Genomic DNA, 19399 nt, shown 5'->3' on the forward strand with positions numbered 1-19399 from the left:
GGAAACAGCACTCTGTGGACAGTAAGGGCTTGTAAGGAATTAGCCCCTTGTGTGGAATGCTCCCAGCCATGTTAGTGGGGGTATTTAAAGGCTTTTTACTGGCATGGAGAAATGCACAGTTACATTGTTATGTGAAAAGAGCAGCATAAAACTTACGTAAGAGGCAGAAAACACACAGAGATGCATGTGCACCAATGACTGTAGACACGTCAGGTGTGTGACCCTACTGAAGGACGCCGAGAGTGGGGTGTGTCCTCGTGTGGCTACTGTGGGTGGCGCTGCCAGCTCTTCATCCTTGTCTGCATGTTATGGTTTTGCACAAGGAGTGCATGTGATTTTCATGTTGGGGGGTGGGGGTAGGATGGGGGGAAGGGTAAGGCAGAGAGAATCTAAAACCCAAACAAAATAGGAAGGCAGTGGAGACATCTAGTTTCGAGAGGCCTGAGCGAGGGTCTTGGCATCTTCTCACACACCAATGAAGTGCAGCCATAAAGGAGTGAAGATAGTAGTGTGGTGGCTCTTGGAGGAATACCTGAAATCCTGGGAGCAAGAAGAGAGAGGCACAGCCCAGCATCACTCTGGATTTGTTGGGGGCAGGGTGGGGAGTGATGATGGATTTTTAATACCATTTAGAAGTCCTATAGTATATGTTTGTGGAATGCTTTTGAAAAGATTCTTTAGAAAGTCTTTGTCAACATGCTTTGCACAAATCCGGTAACGAAGCAAATGTTTACTTAGAATTAGGGAGCTGGTGGCCAAGTAGAAACCTGTTCCTCTGGCCTCCCCACAGAGGCTTAATGCCTGCTGGTCACACACCACCCTTGGCTCTCCAATCGCTGCCAGCCAGCTGGGCATCCCCCTCAGCAGGCGTGTGAGGTGAGGCTGGCCCAGCCTTCCACCCATTACTGTACAATAATCCCTAAAGAACACGTAGGCCAGCAGTGTCTGCCCCAGGACCTGCCAGGCACTTGGGGACTTAGCAAGCGTGATACAGACAGAGGGCTTCGTCAGCCTGCTGGGCCTGTCCCATCATGTCTGCCGCCATCGGTGGAGTGCTCCCTCTTTTGTCCATGAATGAGAGACTTGAAGCATGTGCGTCCTTGAATGAGTGCTCCTTACTCTGCCTGCAAATCTTAGGTGATAGTGTCCCTGGCTAGCAGGGGGCAAAACCACAGTCTCTGTGTCAGCAGGCTTTTCCTGGGACCCCTCCCAGTGCTAGGACTGGCTCGCATCATTCTTGGGCAGTGGGGACCCTGAAATAACACTGTGCCTGCAGCCCTATAGGAGTCAATTCTGGGGCACCACTGAAAGGCAGGGCACCTAGGGGGTGGATAGTGTCTTCCATGTGTTCATGGCATCCAGTCCAAGCCTCATTGGGCTTCCCCATGTGGTATCCTTCTCTGCATGGACAAATAGGTGTTAAGCAGAGGCAGCCCCAGGAGCCTGCCTGCCCCATCCAGGAATGGCGTGAGGGTTAGCCTTGTAGCCCCCAGGTTTCCAGGGACCCCCACCACTTCCAAGCTGGCGACTGTTGATAGTGGCACAGCCTTGAGGCTCAGATATAAAGAGCAGGCAAGGCGTGTTCTCCCGACGCCTGCTCCGCAATGGCCAGCTTCACCTCTGGGCTGGGTGTACCTCACCAGCACACAGCGTGGTCTGGAAGGGGCCTTAGGGAGACCCTCTCCACACACTTGGTTTTGCCCCTCGATGTGTCTAGGACAGGCCTCCCTCTCACCCTGTGGGCTACCATTGTTCATCTGGGGGGATCTCTGGGGCCTGGTAAGCGTACTTCTTATCCATGGTCTCCTGGGCCTTGTGGGGGTGAGCCTTTGGGAACCCCAGTGCTCAGGGGAAGCTGCTCAGCCCCTGCTTCTTCTTTTTCAGACAGGGTCCAGGCCCAAGTCCTGTGAGGTTCCCGGAATCAAGTAAGTCAGCAGGGCCAGCCCTGCATGTCCAAGGCTGCCAGGGCTGCTCAGACCACAGGGGCTCCGACCACTCACAAGGCTGCAAATCCTGACATGAGGGGCGGTGGCCATCCAGCAGACCCCCCCCCCATTCCTTGTAGGGAACTCTCCTATCCCTCCCTGTCCCAAATGATGGTGGCTGTCTCACCCCTAATCCACAGATACCCCATTCCCAGGCAGCCCCCGTGTTCCACAAGGATCAGTTGCTTCCTACGGTCCCATTGGAAATTCAGGCTGCAGCATGGGCCAGCCCCTCCCACCCCTGCACAGCCTCAAGGGAGAACTCAGTTGACCCAGAGCTCACCAACCCCCTCTGTCTGACCTCTCCCCAGTATCTTCCCATCTGCTGACCAGGAAAACACTACAGCCCTGATCCCCGCCACCCACAACACAGGGGGCTCCCTGCCTGACCTGACCAACATCCACTTCCCCTCACCCCTCCCGACCCCGCTGGACCCCGAGGAGCCCACCTTCCCCGCGCTCAGCAGCTCCAGCAGCACTGGCAACCTCGCCACCAACCTGACGCACCTGGGCATCGGCGGTGCCCCCCAGGGTAAGGCCAGTCAGGGGCACATCCTGCCCACAGAGCTCCTCGTCTAGTGAGGATGACACTTATGCTTGAAAGAATACTTAACAGGTCACATCCAAAATGTCAGGCATGAAAGGGGGGAGGCAGAGCCTACCATGGGGGCCTGGCATTGCCTGCGAAAAGTGTCCCAGACAGTGCACAGTCTGGAGAAGAACCCCAGGGTGGAGGGCTCGTGGTGCCCCCAAGACTCAGATGGTGTTTCCCAGGGTGTGTTAGGGGCTTCAGAAGGACTGGTTAAACTTAGAGCAGTCTAGGAGGGTTTGATCCAGCTGGGGTGGGCCAGGCTTACTCCCTTCTTCCCTCACACTCAGCCCCTTGCCAAGAGACAGGGCCAAGCCTGACCTCCCTAGTACCCTTTCCCACCCTCAGCTGACTGGCTTTCTGACTCCCTCCCCATTTCTTCCTGGGTGTCCACAGGAACATCCCATGAACCCCCTGCTCATCTCACTATCTCCTGGTGCTGTCCCAACTCTGTTCCTCCAGGAGACTGACTCTCTACAAACCTGACCGGGAACCATGGAGGATACCTCCTTGATCTCTCTCTCCTCTCCATGCCCTGACCCACTGGCCTCACGTCAGGACCCAGCCTAGCTTGGATCCTCCATACCACCTGCATAGTCTCTTGCGAGCCCCTGACCTCTTTTCCACCCAGAATGGGTGTCAGCTCCCTGCCCTAAGCCTAGTACCCAGCATGCCCCTCACCAGACCTTAGGTGACCCACTAGTCTGCCCCCGTCATCTACCCCATCCCCCTGCCTTCCCCGCTTCAGCAGATGAGCTCCCCTTGAGGTCTTTGTATATGCCATCCCTCCACCGCAGCCTCCTTTTCCTCCAGGCTCCTTGGGACCCCTCACCTGCCCCATCCCTGTTCACGCCTCTTTCCCTAGTAGGGTACCCTGGCGCCTAGCCTCACTCTGATGCTTTTGAGTCATGTTGCTCCTGTCTGTCCCCAGGCCAGGCACCCACATCCCTCACCGCTACCCCTGCCATTACCCCTGCACTCACACTGGCTGTGCTGTGTGTAAATTTGCACCTCAGGGAGGAGGTGGGATGGGCAGAGGGGCCAGGAAACCTCTGTGGGTCTGCACATGTCAGGACTCAGGAATCAGTGGGGTCTCTACTTTGCCTGCCCCAGGCCCCAGGGAACCACAGAACTAGCGTGCCTTGTCCATCTTACCGGCCAGCCTCCTGCTCCAGTTGGTGGCAGTAGTATAAAGTGTTTTCTCAGAGAATAGAACTCAATGTAACATTTGCTGAGGTTCTCTGGTGACTGGGAAGACAGACTGTAAGATCAGGGCAGTAGCACCTAATCAAGGCAAGGATCGTTGGAGATTTCAAGGCAGAATTGGCCAGCAGGATCAGTGTGGGAGTGTGGGGAGTGGAGAATGTGGAGCTAGGACCCCTCTGGCTTTGGTGCCAACAGGACCAGGGCAGCTGTGGGGATAGAGCCATTGTCCCCAGGATTTCAGACGAGACAATGGAGGCTAGAACGGTGGGCAGGGGAGCAGGCTCCTGGCCCAACAGTGCTGAGACTATGTTCTTTCTTTCACATGCCTGGCCCCGTTCCTGCTGGCCCAGAAAACAGAATGAACAAACTCAAGGGAGCCCGAGACCCACAGCCCCCTAGCAATGGTGGGGTGGGACTACGGGAACACATATTAACACCCATATGTGCAAAGTAAGGAATCAGAAGGTTGGCTCTGGGACCACTGGGACCCCCTTGTGTAGATGCTGCTGTTTCCAGGCCCCTGTTTTCTTGATGCAGCCTCCACCCTTTCCACCCGAGGGTCCTTGGCAGCTCCTCAGCGCTCGCCTCCCCAGGAGCCATGCACCTCCAGCCTGTGCCCAGTCTAAACAAAGCACAGGAAAACACAACACATGTGAAAACCATAGGCGTGGGAAGGAGCAGACCCCTGAGCGTGGGGCCCAGACCCCGGCTGCCTGGCTCGGAGCACTAGCCATAATGTCTGACATGTGTTCTGTTGTTTGCTAACCTGCCGCTCCAGCAGCCTGCCTGGCAGGGCCGGAGCTTTCCAGGCGCGTTTTAAGTCAAGTCGAGCTGCCAACCCCTGGCATGCATAGAGATCGCCCCCCACCCCTGGCCTGCCTGCCTATCAGAAAGCGAACCTCTGAGGAGGAAGAGGGAGGCCTCATATTGGGGGACAGTGGTCCCTCTTGTCTGTTTTCCTGGACACTCCCTGGAACCTAAAGGAGAGCAGACCCCATCCTTCTTCCTGGCAGAGCTTGGCGCCAGCAGCCCTGAACGTGGGGTTCTGTGCCTTGGGCGGTCCCTGCCACCTGGCAGCCCTCCTTACCCACCCCGATTTCCATTCCTGCTGGCCCCATGCCTTTCTCAAAGGTGATGCAGACTTCCAGGAGGAATTCAACAGCAAGGCATCCATCCGCTTTTCTGGCCCAGTTGGCCTTTCTGAAGTGGTGGCTACTCCTTGAAGGACAGAGAAGATCAAAACAGCTTTGTGTTTGAGTCTACCCCACTGGTGTATTTTGCCTGGCCATAACCCTATGTGATACTTTGAATTGATCTTTAAATTTGGGGAGAATACACATAAAAAATGGTTTCTGGCTTTCCTTGAAGAAATGGAAGGCTCCTAGTAGTGGGTACAGGTTCTGAGCCTCCAGTTGGACTGAGAGTGCCTGCTTGCAGCACTTCTACCCACACCTGCTGCCCACACCATGCCTTGTTCCTGGCATTGCCTCTGCTGGTTACCAACATTCGGTCTCTGGGTCCCTAGTGTTCTTTGGCCCTCTGGGCCATGAGGCTGTGTGCTCTCAAGGAAGACGCAGGAGTGACCCAGGGTCCTGACCCCGAGTGTACTACTAGTGGGTGTCGTTCACATTCCTACCCAGTCCTCTCTGGATCCTCCCTTGACCTAGCTGTGTCCGTAGCAGCCTGATTCTGGGCCCAAAGTCTGTGCAGAAATGGGCTCTGGGATTCAGCCTGGGGTGCCAAGACCCCCAACTCCCATACACCCCACTGTGCTCAGCCTAGCAGCGTGGCCACCAGGGCATCCAAGGGGAAGTGCAGGCGTGACCAGGCCTGCACTGACACAGATGATACATCCTCCCTAGGTAGCTGCTCTGGGGAGAGGAAGGGTGCCCTGCCTGCTTCTCTTGGGGCACTTTGATTGCACTCCCACCTGCCATGAACCTGCATCTGATCCACTGGAACAAGGTTGAACTAGTGCTTTTGGCAGGATTCTTCTCACCTCCACCCCACCCACTCTTGTGACTCAGGTGCCTTTACCCGGCCTTGCCTTGCAAGCTAGATTCTTCAGAGACCCCACTAGGGTCTCTAGGTGAACTCAGGAGGGTTCTTATTTCCATCTCCAGGACAAGCAAACAATGTAGGGGAATCAGGCCAGTCCTCAGGGCTCTGCCAGCATAGGGCAGAGCCATGTCTTGCATCCTTGCATGGTGTCCCAGGATAACCCAGCAGCCCCCTACTGCTGCCCCTCTGAACTTGGCTTCCTTTATCTCTTTCAGCATAGAGGGGTTCGGCGATCCGATTGCTCCTCCGTTGCAGGAGCTCCATCAGGAAGGAGTGTGTTAGGAGAAGATAAAAAAGCCACTGAGTTTGTAGCTAGGGTGGCCTTGCTGGCTGGCTCCAGCATGGGGAGTAAACAAGGAAAGATGGGCACAAGGTGGGAGAGGGTCTGACAGGCACAGAGCTTGGGGGACAAAAGTTCTGGTCAGTTATGGAAGGAACACATTCTTCAAAGGAGAGCGAGGAGAGCAAGGGGATGTTAAGAGAAAAACCTCAGTGTTGAGCAAGACCAGCTAGCATGAAACCAACCAAAACCAAGCCCGTTTAGGCAAAAAAATGGAATTAATGGTCTCCTGAAACCAGGAAGCATTTGTGGTGCTGGATTGGATCTCAGTGTTATCTCTCCCCTCAGTTCCTGATTCTCGGTGAGCCCTTCCCCTGTGGTTCCGGGACACCCCTTCTCTCCCAGGCCTGGTTCACTCCTCTCTACCTGGAGTTCCAGCAGAAGTCCTGGGACAGACTCTCATTGGACCAATCTGATCACGTGATCTCCTGAGTGCCAGTGGTCCAGAGACTGATTGACAGGCTTACAGGACACACATCTACTAGAAAGACGGATGGCAGGGGTCTTTGGGGAATGGGGGGCGGGGGGTCAAGCAGAAGGGAGCCCTGTGTCAGGGGTGCCTACTGCTTCATCAGAGTGATGGGGTACTCCCTCCCTTGCAGGGATGAGCACGCCTGGCTCCTCTCCACAGCACCGCCCGGCCGGCGTGAGCCCACTGTCCCTAAGCTCGGAGGCCAGGAGGCCACAGGCACAGCAGGTGTCGCCCAGCCTCTCCCCACTGTCGCCCATCACTCAGGTTTGAGGGCTAGTGGGTGGGGGTTGCCCTTGCTCTTTCCAGGGCACAAAGTCCTGAAAACTTGGCCAGGTGTTAAAATTTTCTTTTTGTTGTTAAATTCTCAAACATGGGAACTGCATCATTGGTGGCCACAAGCTTGTGCCCTTGTGCTCAGCATTCTTAATCACTCTGCTTTCTCTTTTTAGGATGTGGTTCAGGTTCTCTGTAATAAAATGTTCAGAGAGGTGCTTTTTTGTTTTTGTTTTTTGTTTTCCAGCTTGCCACATTCACTCTGTCGCCTTTTGGCCATTTGTGTGTATCTGCACACCAGTCCATTTCATGTCGGTTGTCTGGCCTGCTGCCGTCCGACGTTCCTTACACGCCATCCATTTTGTTTTTTGATCAAGTCAGTAATGATGTTCCCACTTTCATTTAAAGTTTAGTCATTTGAGTCCTCTTTTTTTTTTTTTTTCACTTCATTAGTCTAGGCTCATAAATGAGTTAGAAGTGCTCCGTCTTCTATTTTTTGGAAGTTTGAGAAGCATGTTAATTTTTCAAGTGTTTGGGGGAAGTCGCTCGTGAAACCAACACTTACGACTTATTTTCAGTGGATGGGTTTTTTTATTACTCATTCCATCCCCTTACTTGATATAGGCCTACTTAGATTTTCTCTCTGTTCTTGGGTCAGTTTTGGTAGTTTGTGTGTTTCTAAAAGCTGGCCATTTTTTTTTTTAAAGATTTTTCTTTTCTTTTTTAAAGATTTATTTATATATTTATACAAGCACTGGGTATAGTCAGAAGCGCGGGAGGGTGAGAGAATTCACCAGAGCCAGAGCGGGGAGCAGAGCAGGCAGAAGGACCAAAGTACACTGCTGAGGGGAGCAGCAGGTGGCAGGAGAGGTCTGTGCGCCATGTGGGACCCTAGCTCGGTGGTCGGGGATCGAACCGGTGCTGCAGAGGCTGCGGGCAGCTTTGCAACCCAGCACTCAACCGCTGTGCCACCAGGGAGGCCCTGGCCATTTTTTTTTTTAAATGCCTAATGGATAATGGTTTTTATTGTTTGTTTAACATAACTAAGATGCCTATACAACAAAGTTACAAGTAACTCTCCTGCACCCTCTCAAGGCCAACCTGAGCCCTCCCCTTTGTGTCTCTGTCTGCCTCCGGGGTGTTGTGTTCAGATGGGGATCCACCTAGAGTCTTGGTGGCTCCTGGTGGCACCCCCTGGCTTCTGGACATATCCCATTTTCCTCAGGACAGGGGCCCTGCCTACCCCAGGTACCCTGTGCACAGACTCCCAGCATTGAAAACTTTCCTCCTGTTATTTCCCTCTTTCCAGCTAAGAAGGCCCAAGCTGGCCATTGCTGAGTGGCACACTAGTGACATGGCCAGGCTTGGAGTAGTGGGAGGAGGTTCCTTCCCCTGCTATCCAGCCCCAGGACACCAGGAGGGCTAAGTGCAGAATGCCTGAAGTTGGGGGCCTCCGGCTCAGTGGGATCCTCTTGAGCACAGCGAGTATGGAGGGTGGTGCCTGCAGTTCTGCGTGTGGCAGGGGTGAAGGCAGGCTCATTGGGTATCAGATGCACCGACTGGGTTAGCCATCGAGGCCCTACCCAGCTGCAGCCTGACCTGCCATGCCCCCCCTACCCAACACCCTCCTTTCCCCACAGGCCGTGGCCATGGATGCCCTGTCTCTGGAGCAGCAGCTGCCCTACGCCTTCTTCACCCAGGCGGGCTCCCAGCAGCCACCACCGCAACCCCAGCCCCCACCGCCACCACCACCCGCATCCCAGCAGCAGCCACCCCCACCTCCCCCACAGGTGCCCGTGGGGCTCCCCCCGGGTGGCCCCCTGATGCCGAGTGCCAGCCTGACACGGGGGCCCCAGCTACCCCCGCTTGTGGTCACGGTACCGCCCTCTCTCCCCCAGTCACCCCCAGAGAACCCAGGCCAGCCACAGATGGGGATCGACATCACCTCGGTAAGCTCAGGATGGGGTCCTGAAGGGCCCTATTGGGGGGCTTGTGTAAGAGGACCCTGGGGTCTTGTGGAGGCCCCATTGGGCCCACTTGGAGGATGGTCAGAGCTCTACCTTGCCTCAAAGCTCAAATTCAATGCCCACTTGACCAGGGGTTGGTGCCGAAGCAAACACTGCTTGGGAGAGGACCTCAATGGGGGTTTCCCTCAAATCTTCAACCCAAGATTGTCACCCATGCACAGACTGAGAGGCTGATGCCCAAGCAGATTTCACCCCAGTTGGGTCTCTTTCCTGCCCCTGCTGCCCCTTCCTCAACTTTTGCTATCTGAAAGGGGTTTCCTTGGAGGCTAGGAGAGCAGGGAGCTGTCAGGGTCTGGGGAACAGATTCTGGGGCACAGTTGAACTCAGAGGGGCAGTGGATGAAGCCAGCAGCATGACGTGGAGGGTCACACAACACTGCACCTCAGGCCAGGGCCTGGGCTCAGACCTTGGAGCACACTGCCTAGGACTAGGCTCAGGGTAATGAGTAGTAGGTTTTGGCTGCCATACTCTCAAACCCTCCTAACTGCTCAGGCAGATTCCCCTGGCGGGTGGTTACAGCTACCTTTGGCCACATCCAGTTGATTAGGGGCCCATGTTTGGACACAGCAAGCCTCTGCTCTCAGCCCTTCGTTGCCAGCCCCAGGACAATGCCAGCAGAAAGTCCTGTGCTCTGCTGACAGCTGTCTGCCACCCTCCTCCCCCCATCCTCTGTAAAGCTGGATGTGGCAGGGGGTGCTGCAACAGGTAGAGGCTTGCCTTTCCAAGCTGCTGGGACTCCTGAGAGGGCAGGCCCCAGGGGCCCCCTCAAATGTAAAAGCACCCAAGCCTTTTTTCTGGCAGAAACACAGTTTGCGTGGTAGCAGCTCTGACAGGGGTGGCGTGCCTCCTTGGGGCACCCAGTTCTCTGGTGCCCTCCAACAGTGGACAGAGCTGCACTGATGCTAGTGGCAAGTAATTCGCTGGCTGGGTGCGCAGACCGCCCCTCCCCAACCCTCCAGGGAAAGAGGGCACCCCCTACCGGTTGCTGGCTGCCATAGGAGATGGGCTCTCATGGCATCTGTGAGCCACCCAGGTGGGAATGTCCCTGGTCACTTTCTTTCTAATTCTGGAAAGGCTGAGCTGGTCACTGCTATGTGACCATGCTGGTACCACTGACCCCCACTTCCTCTCAAGTGAGACCCTTGCTCCACACAGCTCAGTGCCTATCTACATCACTCAAGACAGGTCACTAAGGGAATGGGAGAGGTGGTGCACTTGGGAGGGGCCTCAGTGAACAGGCTTAGACAGGTCAGGCAGCTCTTCAAGGAGACAGTAGGGCATAATTCCAAGAGCAGGGTATAATTCCAAGTCCTGCGCCCATGGGATTTGGTGAGAAACCCAGGCCCTTTCCCCTCCAAGCAGAGAAGTGATTGCCTCTCTCGGAGGTTTCTGGCAGCACTAGCAACCTTGTTGTGCCCAGCTGGCCTTCACAGTCACCTACTGTGCTTGAGGTGGGCGACATGTATTAGTGTTTAGACTCAGAGGTGAGGGGAAGTGAGAGTAGGGAGTAGAAGACAGTATCCACCTGCCCACCCTGGGCCTTTCCTGCCCAAATTTGTAAGGTATACATGTGCATATCCGAGGCCATGTGCACATGTATGTGGGTGGGTGTGCATAATGCCAAATGCACATAAGGTCGTGTGTGCATATGGTCGAATGCAGCTGTGTGTGATTTGTGTGTACTTGAGTTATGTGCGTACTTGGGTTATATGCACATGTTGTGAGTGCACATGTATGGTTTTGCACACGTGTGGCTGCACACAGTGTGCGTATACATGGATGCACATGCATGTAGGTGGGTGGTGTGTGTTCAGGTGTGTGAGGGTGTGTACACGTGTGGGTTTCGTGCATGTGCACATCTGCACACGTGTCGGTGTGTGGCTGTGTGTGGAGTGTGCATGTAGGGATGTGCCTTGTGTGCATATGTGAGTTCATGTGTGGGCATGCGTGTGTGGCTGGGGTATGTACATATGTGTGAGCGGGTGTGCATGTGTATAGGCTCAGACACAGGTCTGCTGACTCAGGCAGATCCCCTCCCCTTCCCCAGCACTCACAGCTGTTCTGTGGGACTGGATTCAAGTTTTCTGATCGTGCCCCTAACCTGGGGTAGAGTACCAAAGCCCTGGGCTCTGGGAGGACTCAGGGACCCTGCTTATCTGAAGAGCAGGGGCATGGTGGGCTGTGGGCCAGGGTGGTGGGCTCAGCAGGGAAGGGGGACCCTGCCTGTGTCCTGACTCTCTGTTGCCGTAGGCCCCAGCTCTGCAGCAGTACCGCACGAGTGCTGGCTCCCCAGCCAACCAGTCTCCCACCTCTCCCGTCTCCAATCAAGGATTCTCCCCTGGGAGCTCCCCGCAAGTAAGGGATGCGCCTTCCCCCTCCATCGACTTTTATACCCCTTGTGCCACACACCTCATCCATCCCATCTCGTCCATTCCATGGGGCAAGAGGAGAAGGTGCTGTCCCAGGACCCTGAGTTGCCGGTTTCTGTGCCTCTGTGCTCTGCCAGGCACTGGCCAGGGTGGAGGCTGGTGATGGGAGTGGGGGTGGGCTTCCCAACCAGTGTCTGGGATGCCCGGTGTGCAGCTCAGCAGTGTCCCCTACCCCTGTCTGTTGCCACATTCAGTCTGTTACTCTGGAGGCTCCTGGGGGTGGTGAGGTGCACTGCTTTGGGGCATACTGAGGTGAAGGCTGGCCCATGGTGAGGGCTCCAGTCTCTCAGCTCCATTCTTTTCCTGCTGCCCCCTCAGAAGGTATGTCCCTCATCCACCGGGCCTGTGGCCCAGGAAGCTTCTTTGGGTGTAATATGGCCTCCAGGGATCCTTATCTACATCCACAGACAGGCCACAGGCAGGGCTTAACCATGTCCATCAGAAAAGGGTTTTCCCCATAAACAGCATGATGGGACCTTGATCTCTGACACCCACACATGAACACACTTGTCCAGTTTCCTCAGACTCCCCTCAGCCAGGCCCATAAGTGCATTCCATTCAGAACCTTCTTTCAGGAGAGAAGGACCCTGTCCAGCTAAACTCACTCTTGCAGCAGATCCTCTCTGGGACCCCACCACCCCATCCCACAGTCACCAAGCTGAGAAAGCCCTCAGAGCCACTGAACGCCCAAGGCCTGGAAGCTTTGTCCTCAAACCAGGGCATAATGGGATTTTCCTTCCAAAATGGATCAGTGGAGGAGCCATCCTTCCAGGCAGGACTCTCAGGAATGACACCAGACTCCCTTGTCCAGGGGGACATGCCTCATTGTCCCTGTCTACAGAGGTCTTGAATGTGTATCCCAAGTAGAAACCCTCCCCACACCCCCGCAGTTGTTCTCAGGACTCTCCCAGGCCGTCTCTTCCACCATGGTCCTGCCAGCAACATGGGCGAGCAGCCCCTGCCCAGGAGGCAGGCTGGCACAGCGGCAGGGAGCTTCGGTGGTCAGCTCAGCCAGATGCCTTCACATTTGGTCCATTACTCTGGCTCTGAGATTTTCATAGTTCCTAAGAAGTGTCTGGTCTTGTCATATAGTGCCTTGGGATGGGGGCTAGGAAAAGCAGTCCGGGCAGACTGAACCTGTCCCAAGTGGACAGCACTGCCTGAGGCCATTCTCTTCTTCTTTGGAACATGGGACCAGGATTAAGGATTGAGCGGATTTCTCCAGGAGAGATTTGCCTGAACCAGGGTGGGTTGGTCCATCCTGAACAGAGTGTGTTGCTGTCTCAAGCCTGTGTACGTGTGTCTGTCCATCTATTTCGTGCTGGTGTGGGAGGGAGACAGCTCACTCAGGCTGTTGCTGTCTGACCCTAACTAGATGAGGGTTAGGGCCTTGTAGGAACTGACTTTCAGGACTTTCATGCAGGGATGACTGTTCATGGACCCCACAGGCCTCCCTGGCCCTGCCAGTATGTCCCCTGGTTGCTCAGGACTGCCACCCCTCCCACCTAGCCTTGAGTAGACATCTCTTCTGTTCCACTGTACCTTGGGCCTTTGGACAACCAGGATTGGGGTCTGTATACAACCTCACTTCTTCCTTTCTGAGCCTTTCCAGCAAACCCTCCTGGCAGCCTTACTAAAGAAATATGAACCTGGCATCTGCTGTCTGTGCTGGGCCTCTTGGGGGCCAAGGTCATGGACTGGATCAGGAGCCCCAGAACAGACCTGCTCTGGCCTTGGCTGAGGTCCATAGCAGCCAGGGTGAAATGCACTCACTTGCCTCCATCCTTGTGGGTAAACCCAGGCACTGCCCACGCTACAGTGGCAGTTTTTAGAGTAAAGATAGTATCACATGTCCCTGGTCTGTAAGAAATTTCTGTCCCCAGGGTCTGCCCTGCCCACTGGGGTGGAATCTGTCCATTTCTACTGTTAAACCACTAATCACCCAGAAGGGCTGCTGGGTTTGTAGTCAGGTTCTGTGAGAGGGAGGCCCGAGACTCAAGTTTGATTGTCAGAGCATGTGGGGCCTTCCTACAACAGGGAACCCAAAGGGAGGAGGTCCTGGGTTTTGGACATGCACTGGGATTTCCTGGGAATGGCTGCAGGAGCTCCCACGAGCCATTGTGTCTCACAGAGGAGACAGGCCAGAGCACCCAGCCTTGGGGCTCCACAGGGTTCAGGCCAGTAATGTGTCTCCCCAGGCCTGTAACCTCAGGTGCCACTTGTCAGGGCCCTCCCATCACACGTCCTGCCAGGCCCCATTCTGCCATCTCCCCAGTGGGATAGCAGAAACAGGCAGAGCCTCCAGCATCTCCACCCCTATCATGGACCCTTACTCTGCCCCACCGACCTTGGGCATGCAGATATGGAGCTCCCTGCCCACCTTGGACCCTGGGGTCTTGCAGGCAGGCAACCACATCGAGACAATGGACAGGAGACTTTCCTGTGTGTCCCCCTAACTTCTGTTTGACAGGAAAGTGGGTCATTCACACCTGGACTATAAAGGAGATGGACTGGCACTCTGAAGGATGCTGGGGTACATGGTCCTCCCCAGGAACAGGCGGTGGGGGAAAAGCAGTCATTCTGAGATTGGGGGATGCATACCTCTATCCCAGAGCTTGTGGGTTCTTCCTGCAGCCCTGAGAGGGTCTCCCCTTCCAGCCTGGTCTTGGGGATCCTGACCACAGCAGGCTTCTCTTCTGTCTGCAGCACTCCTCCACCCTGGGCGGCGTGTTTGGGGACTCGTACTATGAGCAGCAGATGGCGGCCAGGCAGGCCAATGCTCTGTCCCACCAGGTGAGCGGGCGCCGCCGAAGACGCTCGCCAGGACACTGCTCATCCTCAGGCTTGAGCTTTGCTTCTCGGCAACTCCCAGATATCCAGGCTGTGGAAGCCCCATGCCCTGGAAGGAGTGGCTTGCCTGGGCCTCCCCTGGCATCTGTGCCCAGCTCACAGAACTGGGCTGAGGGCAGGGGAAGGGTGGGCGGTGAACCTGGTAAGGACAGGTGATGGCTGTCACAGTGGCACCTTATATGGGCTGTGCACGTGGGTCTGCTGGGAGGTTGTGCTGGCTTTGCGTGGAGGCCGGGGTCAGGGACCTGCGGGTTTGGGAGGGTTTGGTGCTGCCTGGAGCTCATGACTCGCCCACCCATTCACCCATTTGTCCATTCATCCAGCAAGCCCTGGGGTGACCAAGTTTGGGCAGCTTTGAAGAGGGCAAGAGGGTGATCCGAGGCAAAGGGACTATTGCCCAGCAACCCCAGGGGCACCTGAGCACTGGCGCTCAGTGTCTTGTAGAGGAGGATCTGGTGGCTGGAGGCCAGCAGCAGCCAGGAGCCCCAGGAAGCTGGGCAGGGGCAGATTCAGCAGACAGGTCTCAGGCATGTGTGCTTACCTCCCAGCTGGAGCAGTTCAACATGATGGAGAACGCCATCAGCTCCAGTAGCCTGTACAGCCCGGGCTCGACACTCAACTACTCACAGGCAGCCATGATGGGCCTCACAGGTAGCCATGGGAGCCTGCCGGACACGCAGCCGCTTGGCTACCCAAGCCACAGCAGCATCCCCAACATTATCCTCACAGGTGAGACACTGGCATGTGTGCTAAGCGGCGGGTTGTGGCTGCTGTGGGCCCCCTCTCCACAACCCAGGCCTGACAGCAGTGAATGGCCTTAGGCCTGGGAAGGTAGAGCCCTGGCCCCACAAGGTAAGTGGTGATGGGGCTGAGGTGTCCTTGTCCTCTGTTCAGGCCCAAGGAAACCAGATACCCGCCGAACCCTAACTCATTGCCCAGCTGCCTTATGCTTCAGGGGACGAACACTGGACCTTGAACCAGGTGTTCCATGCCCAAGCTCAGAGAGAGAGCAGGAGGAGCCGCTCAGTCACGCAGTCCTGGACCCCGTTAACTGTGTGCTGGGGACACAGGCGCTGGGAGCTGGGAACCTGCTTATCAGGCTTATCCTGTGTAGCCAACAGACATGTAACAGCTCCATACACTGTGACAAATGTCCCTGAGCAGCCTGAGCGGCCCACAGACCTTCCAATGCCTCAGAAGGAGGAGGCAAATTCCTTCTAACCTAGGTCTATCATGGGATTTAGGGTGATACCGCCACCACTCATCTCCAGGATGGGGGTTCACGCCAAGAGCTCCCCAAGGCCTGGGCTCTGAAGGAGTGGGCAGCGGTCTGGGGCAGCGCCCTACAGAGATGGAAGCCTCAGCATGAGAAAAGGCAGGCCCTTATGATGCCTCCTACAACCCAAAGAGAAAAGGACTTTCATACCCATTTCCCAGATTAGAAAACCAAGGCTCAGTAGAGGAGCTAACTCAGGTTTGAACTTGAGCCTCAGGAGGAACTTCCCTCCAATCCATGGAGCCCATCTCTGCCTGCTTCTCGGTGACAGAGTGAGCAACTGGCAGAGCTGGGAGGCCCTTGCTCCCACCTCGTCACCTGCCATCTATGATCGCAGCCCCCAGCCCAGGGCTCTCTGACCTCGGCTCTCCCTGACGCTCTGGCACTGACTTGTTCTCTGGGATGGTGCCATTCTGTGCACTGTGGGAGACAGCAGCATCCACCTGAAGTCTTTAATACCCTAACCCATCATGACAACTAAAAATACCCCCAGACATCTCCACGGGCCCCTGTGGCACAAACCCCCTAGGTAGGTGGCCCTGGTCTGGTCTTGATAGGGGTCATGAGGGCAGGGCACTCGGGCACACCTGAGCCTTTTGCCACTCACCTGTGCCCTCTTCCCCTCCAGTGACAGGAGAGTCTCCTCCCAGCCTCTCTAAAGAACTGACCAGTTCACTGGCCGGGGTCGGTGATGTCAGCTTCGACTCGGACAACCACTTCCCCTTGGACGAACTCAAGATCGACCCCCTCACCCTGGATGGGCTGCACATGCTCAACGACCCTGACATGGTCCTGGCTGACCCGGCCACTGAGGACACCTTCCGGATGGATCGGCTGTGAGCAGCACGCTGCCCCGCCAGGCACTCTGCCACCCCGCCGGTCAGTGGTCCCGACGGTGTCTCCCCGGGACGGCTGCTCCGTCCCTGCACACGGCCGCGCTTGTCATTCTGAGCTTGCAATGCTGCCAAGCGCCCCCACCTGCCCACCCCCGGTCGTCCGCCTCCTGCGTGAGGCTGCGCGTCGCCCCCGTGGATCCTCCCTGCTCGCTGTTGCCCTTGCCTGGGCCACAAGTTGTCCCCCGTGAGATGCGGAACGTGTGTGGGACAGGGGTGCGTGAGCCGTGCCGCCGCTGGCGGAGGTGCATTTTCCGACTGTTGTCAGCTGTCACTGCCTTCCTTCGTCCCAGACCCCGCCCGTCCTCCCCTTCCCCAGCCTGTGGTTAGGTGGAGAGCCAGCCCCACCCTGCCGAAGGGAGAAGGCGCCTGCGATAGGGGGTGACACCAAGCAAAATAAACACTATTTTGACTGCTGTCTTTTATATTTCTGAGCACACACGTGATGTAGAACCCGCCCTGGAGGCAGAGGGCGAAGGCGTGAAGGAGCATGCCAGCAGCTCACCCGGCCCTGGGCTGTACACGCGCAGCCACCCCTTGCGCACCCAAACACGTCCCTCACGGCCGCTTTTCTGGGAACATCCCAGCCAGCTGAAGGGCCTGCTGGGGCCGCACGTGAAGGCAGGGGTTCTTTTGGGGGGTTTTATGATTCTGTTGCCGCCTTCCCTTCTCTGTACTGTGGTCCCCTTAACTGTTATTTAAGGAAAGGGGGTGGGGGGTGGCCAGGGCTTTTTGTTGTGTTCTTTTATGTTTGTTTCTTTTGGTTTGTATTGACATTTCGGTTGTAGACAAGTAGCTGAATCCTTCAAGCCAATACTTGCCTGAGAGCATGTTTTTATTCTGGAAATCCTACGTTATATATTTTTTAAGCTAACTGGAAGCTGTTTGCTACCCATCCGGGTCTGAGCCGTGAATTCAGCGTTCTTAGTTTTGCTCCAAGTTACCTTAGAACAGAAAGGCCTGCGGGTTGGGCTAGGCTGGAATGGACAGAAGGTTGGACTGGCCAGAGATGCCTCCTCACCGGCCACGTAACAGCTTCCAGGAAGGAGCCATGGCTTTTATTAAGGGTCTTGCCAAGACCTTACTCTCCCTGGCCCTCCTGACTGATCTCCAGCCTTCAGGGTACGGCCTCTCTGCCTTGTGGCACCCCAGAGGCAAGGCTGTCCCATCATGCCTGCCCCGAGAACCGGGATTTGTCCCCTTCATCACCCCTCCGTTGGCTCCTCCTGGCAGGACTGATATGAGGGAAAGAGCAACCTGCATTTTTTGTGGCGGGTTTCCAGGTGCTTTTCACCCCCAGGAGGCCTAGGTGACTGTTGTCTGCCATCATGTAGGGGCCATCCTTGTGCCCCAGGCCCTGCAGGGGGCAGCTTTGTTTTCTGCCGGCTGCTTTGGAATAGGAACCTCCGTTTCAACCTGCCTGCCGGTCGGGCTGGCACCTGCGCTTGGTGCATTTCTCTGTGGTCTCTCAGTCACCGCCTCTGCTGGGGTCTTGGGAGCCGTGCCTCTGTCTGGGAGCTGCATTTGATCCCAAGACCGTCCCTGTTGATGTTCGGCCAGGCTGTTAGCACATGGCCAGGCGGCCACCTACATGAGAAGACCCCTCCTCGGTCCCTCAGCCCCCATCGCCGTCTGGGCTGGGGGACACCATGTTGGTCCATCCAGGTTGAGGGCCCATTTTCTTACCTGGCAGGGACCAGGGGCAAAGAGTGAGGACTTTTTTTTTTTTTAAAGAAAACTACATGTACATAGAAGAGTTTGATTACCATTAGACTTGTATGTAGAACTTTTTTTAAAAAATGGCCTTAATAAAATTATAAGCAACCTTCCTGGATGCAAACTTTCAAACAAGTGTTGGGAACTTGAGTGGGAGCCTGGTCAGCCCACACTTCCCAGCCATCCCCCCCAACCCTGCCAGTTCTCTGTGCAGACAGGCCGGGGGGCTGTTTCCCTCTCCAGGAGCTCCATGATATTGCATTAACATGACAGTCTCTCAGTAGGTACAGAGAGTTCCCAGGGAGGGGCCTAGCCAGAAGCCAGCAGCCTGGCATCCCTGTATCCCAAAGGGGCCCCTCCCCTCCTGTTAGCACATGGCCCTGGGCAGGTCTCTGGGGTCTGCAACAGGGAATTTTTTTTTTCTTAAATATCACTTCTCTACTAAACATTTTTGAATTGCCAAGACTTTCTGAAAGAAGACAGCCTAAGGGACTCAGCCCTTTGACTTGTGTGTGAAATACTGTGATTTCGGGCAAGCTGCGCTGTGAGGGGCGGCCGGGGCCCCAAGTTGTGTATATAGACCCGCCGCCTATGTCCTAGCTCGCTCGCTCGCTTGCTCGCTTGGGATAGGCCTGGATGCTTGGCCCATGTGAGGTCAGGGACGGACCAGGCTGTCCCCAACCCCCAATCTCCAGTGGGAGTGCTTCTGGCTTTGGCTGGGATCCATCAGCTGTGCAAATCTTTCTTCAGAGCATATAAGTTGCCCAGCTGGTCCCTGCTACCTTGGTTTACCTTTGTCCTCTGAGCCCCTAGGGCAGAGAGTATGTTCTGCCTCAAGGCTTGAGGACTGAGAGTGGAGCCTGGGGTCAGCCCTCCCTCATTGTCCTCCGGAGTGGAGGGTTTGTGCCCCTGACCCCCCCCCCAACAGCGCTCAGGGTTGATGTGGGGAGATGGGGGGGTTCTCACTGGGATCATGGTCCAACTGGACACCCAGGCCAACCTCCATCCTTACAGTGCTTTTTAGGGCATTCTGTGGCCCCGCCCTGCTCTCCTTGCACTCGATTCCCCACCAACACTTTGGGGCAGGTGACCCTGACACCCTCACTGGAAGGCTTGGGGGCAGGTCAACCCTTTAGTAAAATTTGGGGTCCTGCAGCCATCAGCATCCAGAAACTGACCAGGCTCCTCTGTGGGGACAGTTCACAGCATGAGGGCCTTTGTGGTGGTTCAGCCCCTACCCCCATCAATGGTCCACAGGGCCTTCCTAGGGCCATACCTGAGG

At 56.0% G+C, this 19399-nt stretch overlaps 1 protein-coding gene across 7 annotated transcripts in view; it reads left to right on the forward strand.

The window, feature by feature from the left end:
* Positions 1-16348, forward strand: part of CRTC1 (CREB regulated transcription coactivator 1) — a gene marked incomplete at both ends in the record, with an annotated part of 60156 nt that extends 43808 nt beyond the window's left edge. For 3 of the 7 annotated variants that reach the window (XM_084251505.1, XM_084251506.1, XM_084251509.1), the window contains 8 exons: positions 1885-1925; positions 2297-2517; positions 6784-6917; positions 8567-8875; positions 11204-11308; positions 14089-14175; positions 14781-14961; positions 16137-16348. In XM_084251505.1, the coding sequence (XP_084107631.1) occupies positions 1885-1925; positions 2297-2517; positions 6784-6917; positions 8567-8875; positions 11204-11308; positions 14089-14175; positions 14781-14961; positions 16137-16348 (1290 nt within the window). The remainder of the gene's footprint in view (positions 1-1884; positions 1926-2296; positions 2518-6783; positions 6918-8566; positions 8876-11203; positions 11309-14088; positions 14176-14780; positions 14962-16136) is intronic. The other 4 variants (XM_084251508.1, XM_084251511.1, XM_084251507.1 and 1 more) reach the window with 2 other exon arrangements.
* Positions 16349-19399: the final 3051 nt, after the last annotated feature.

This window comes from Talpa europaea (assembly GCF_964194135.1).
Source record: "Talpa europaea genome assembly, chromosome: 12".
Classification (NCBI taxonomy): Eukaryota; Metazoa; Chordata; class Mammalia; order Eulipotyphla; family Talpidae; genus Talpa; species Talpa europaea.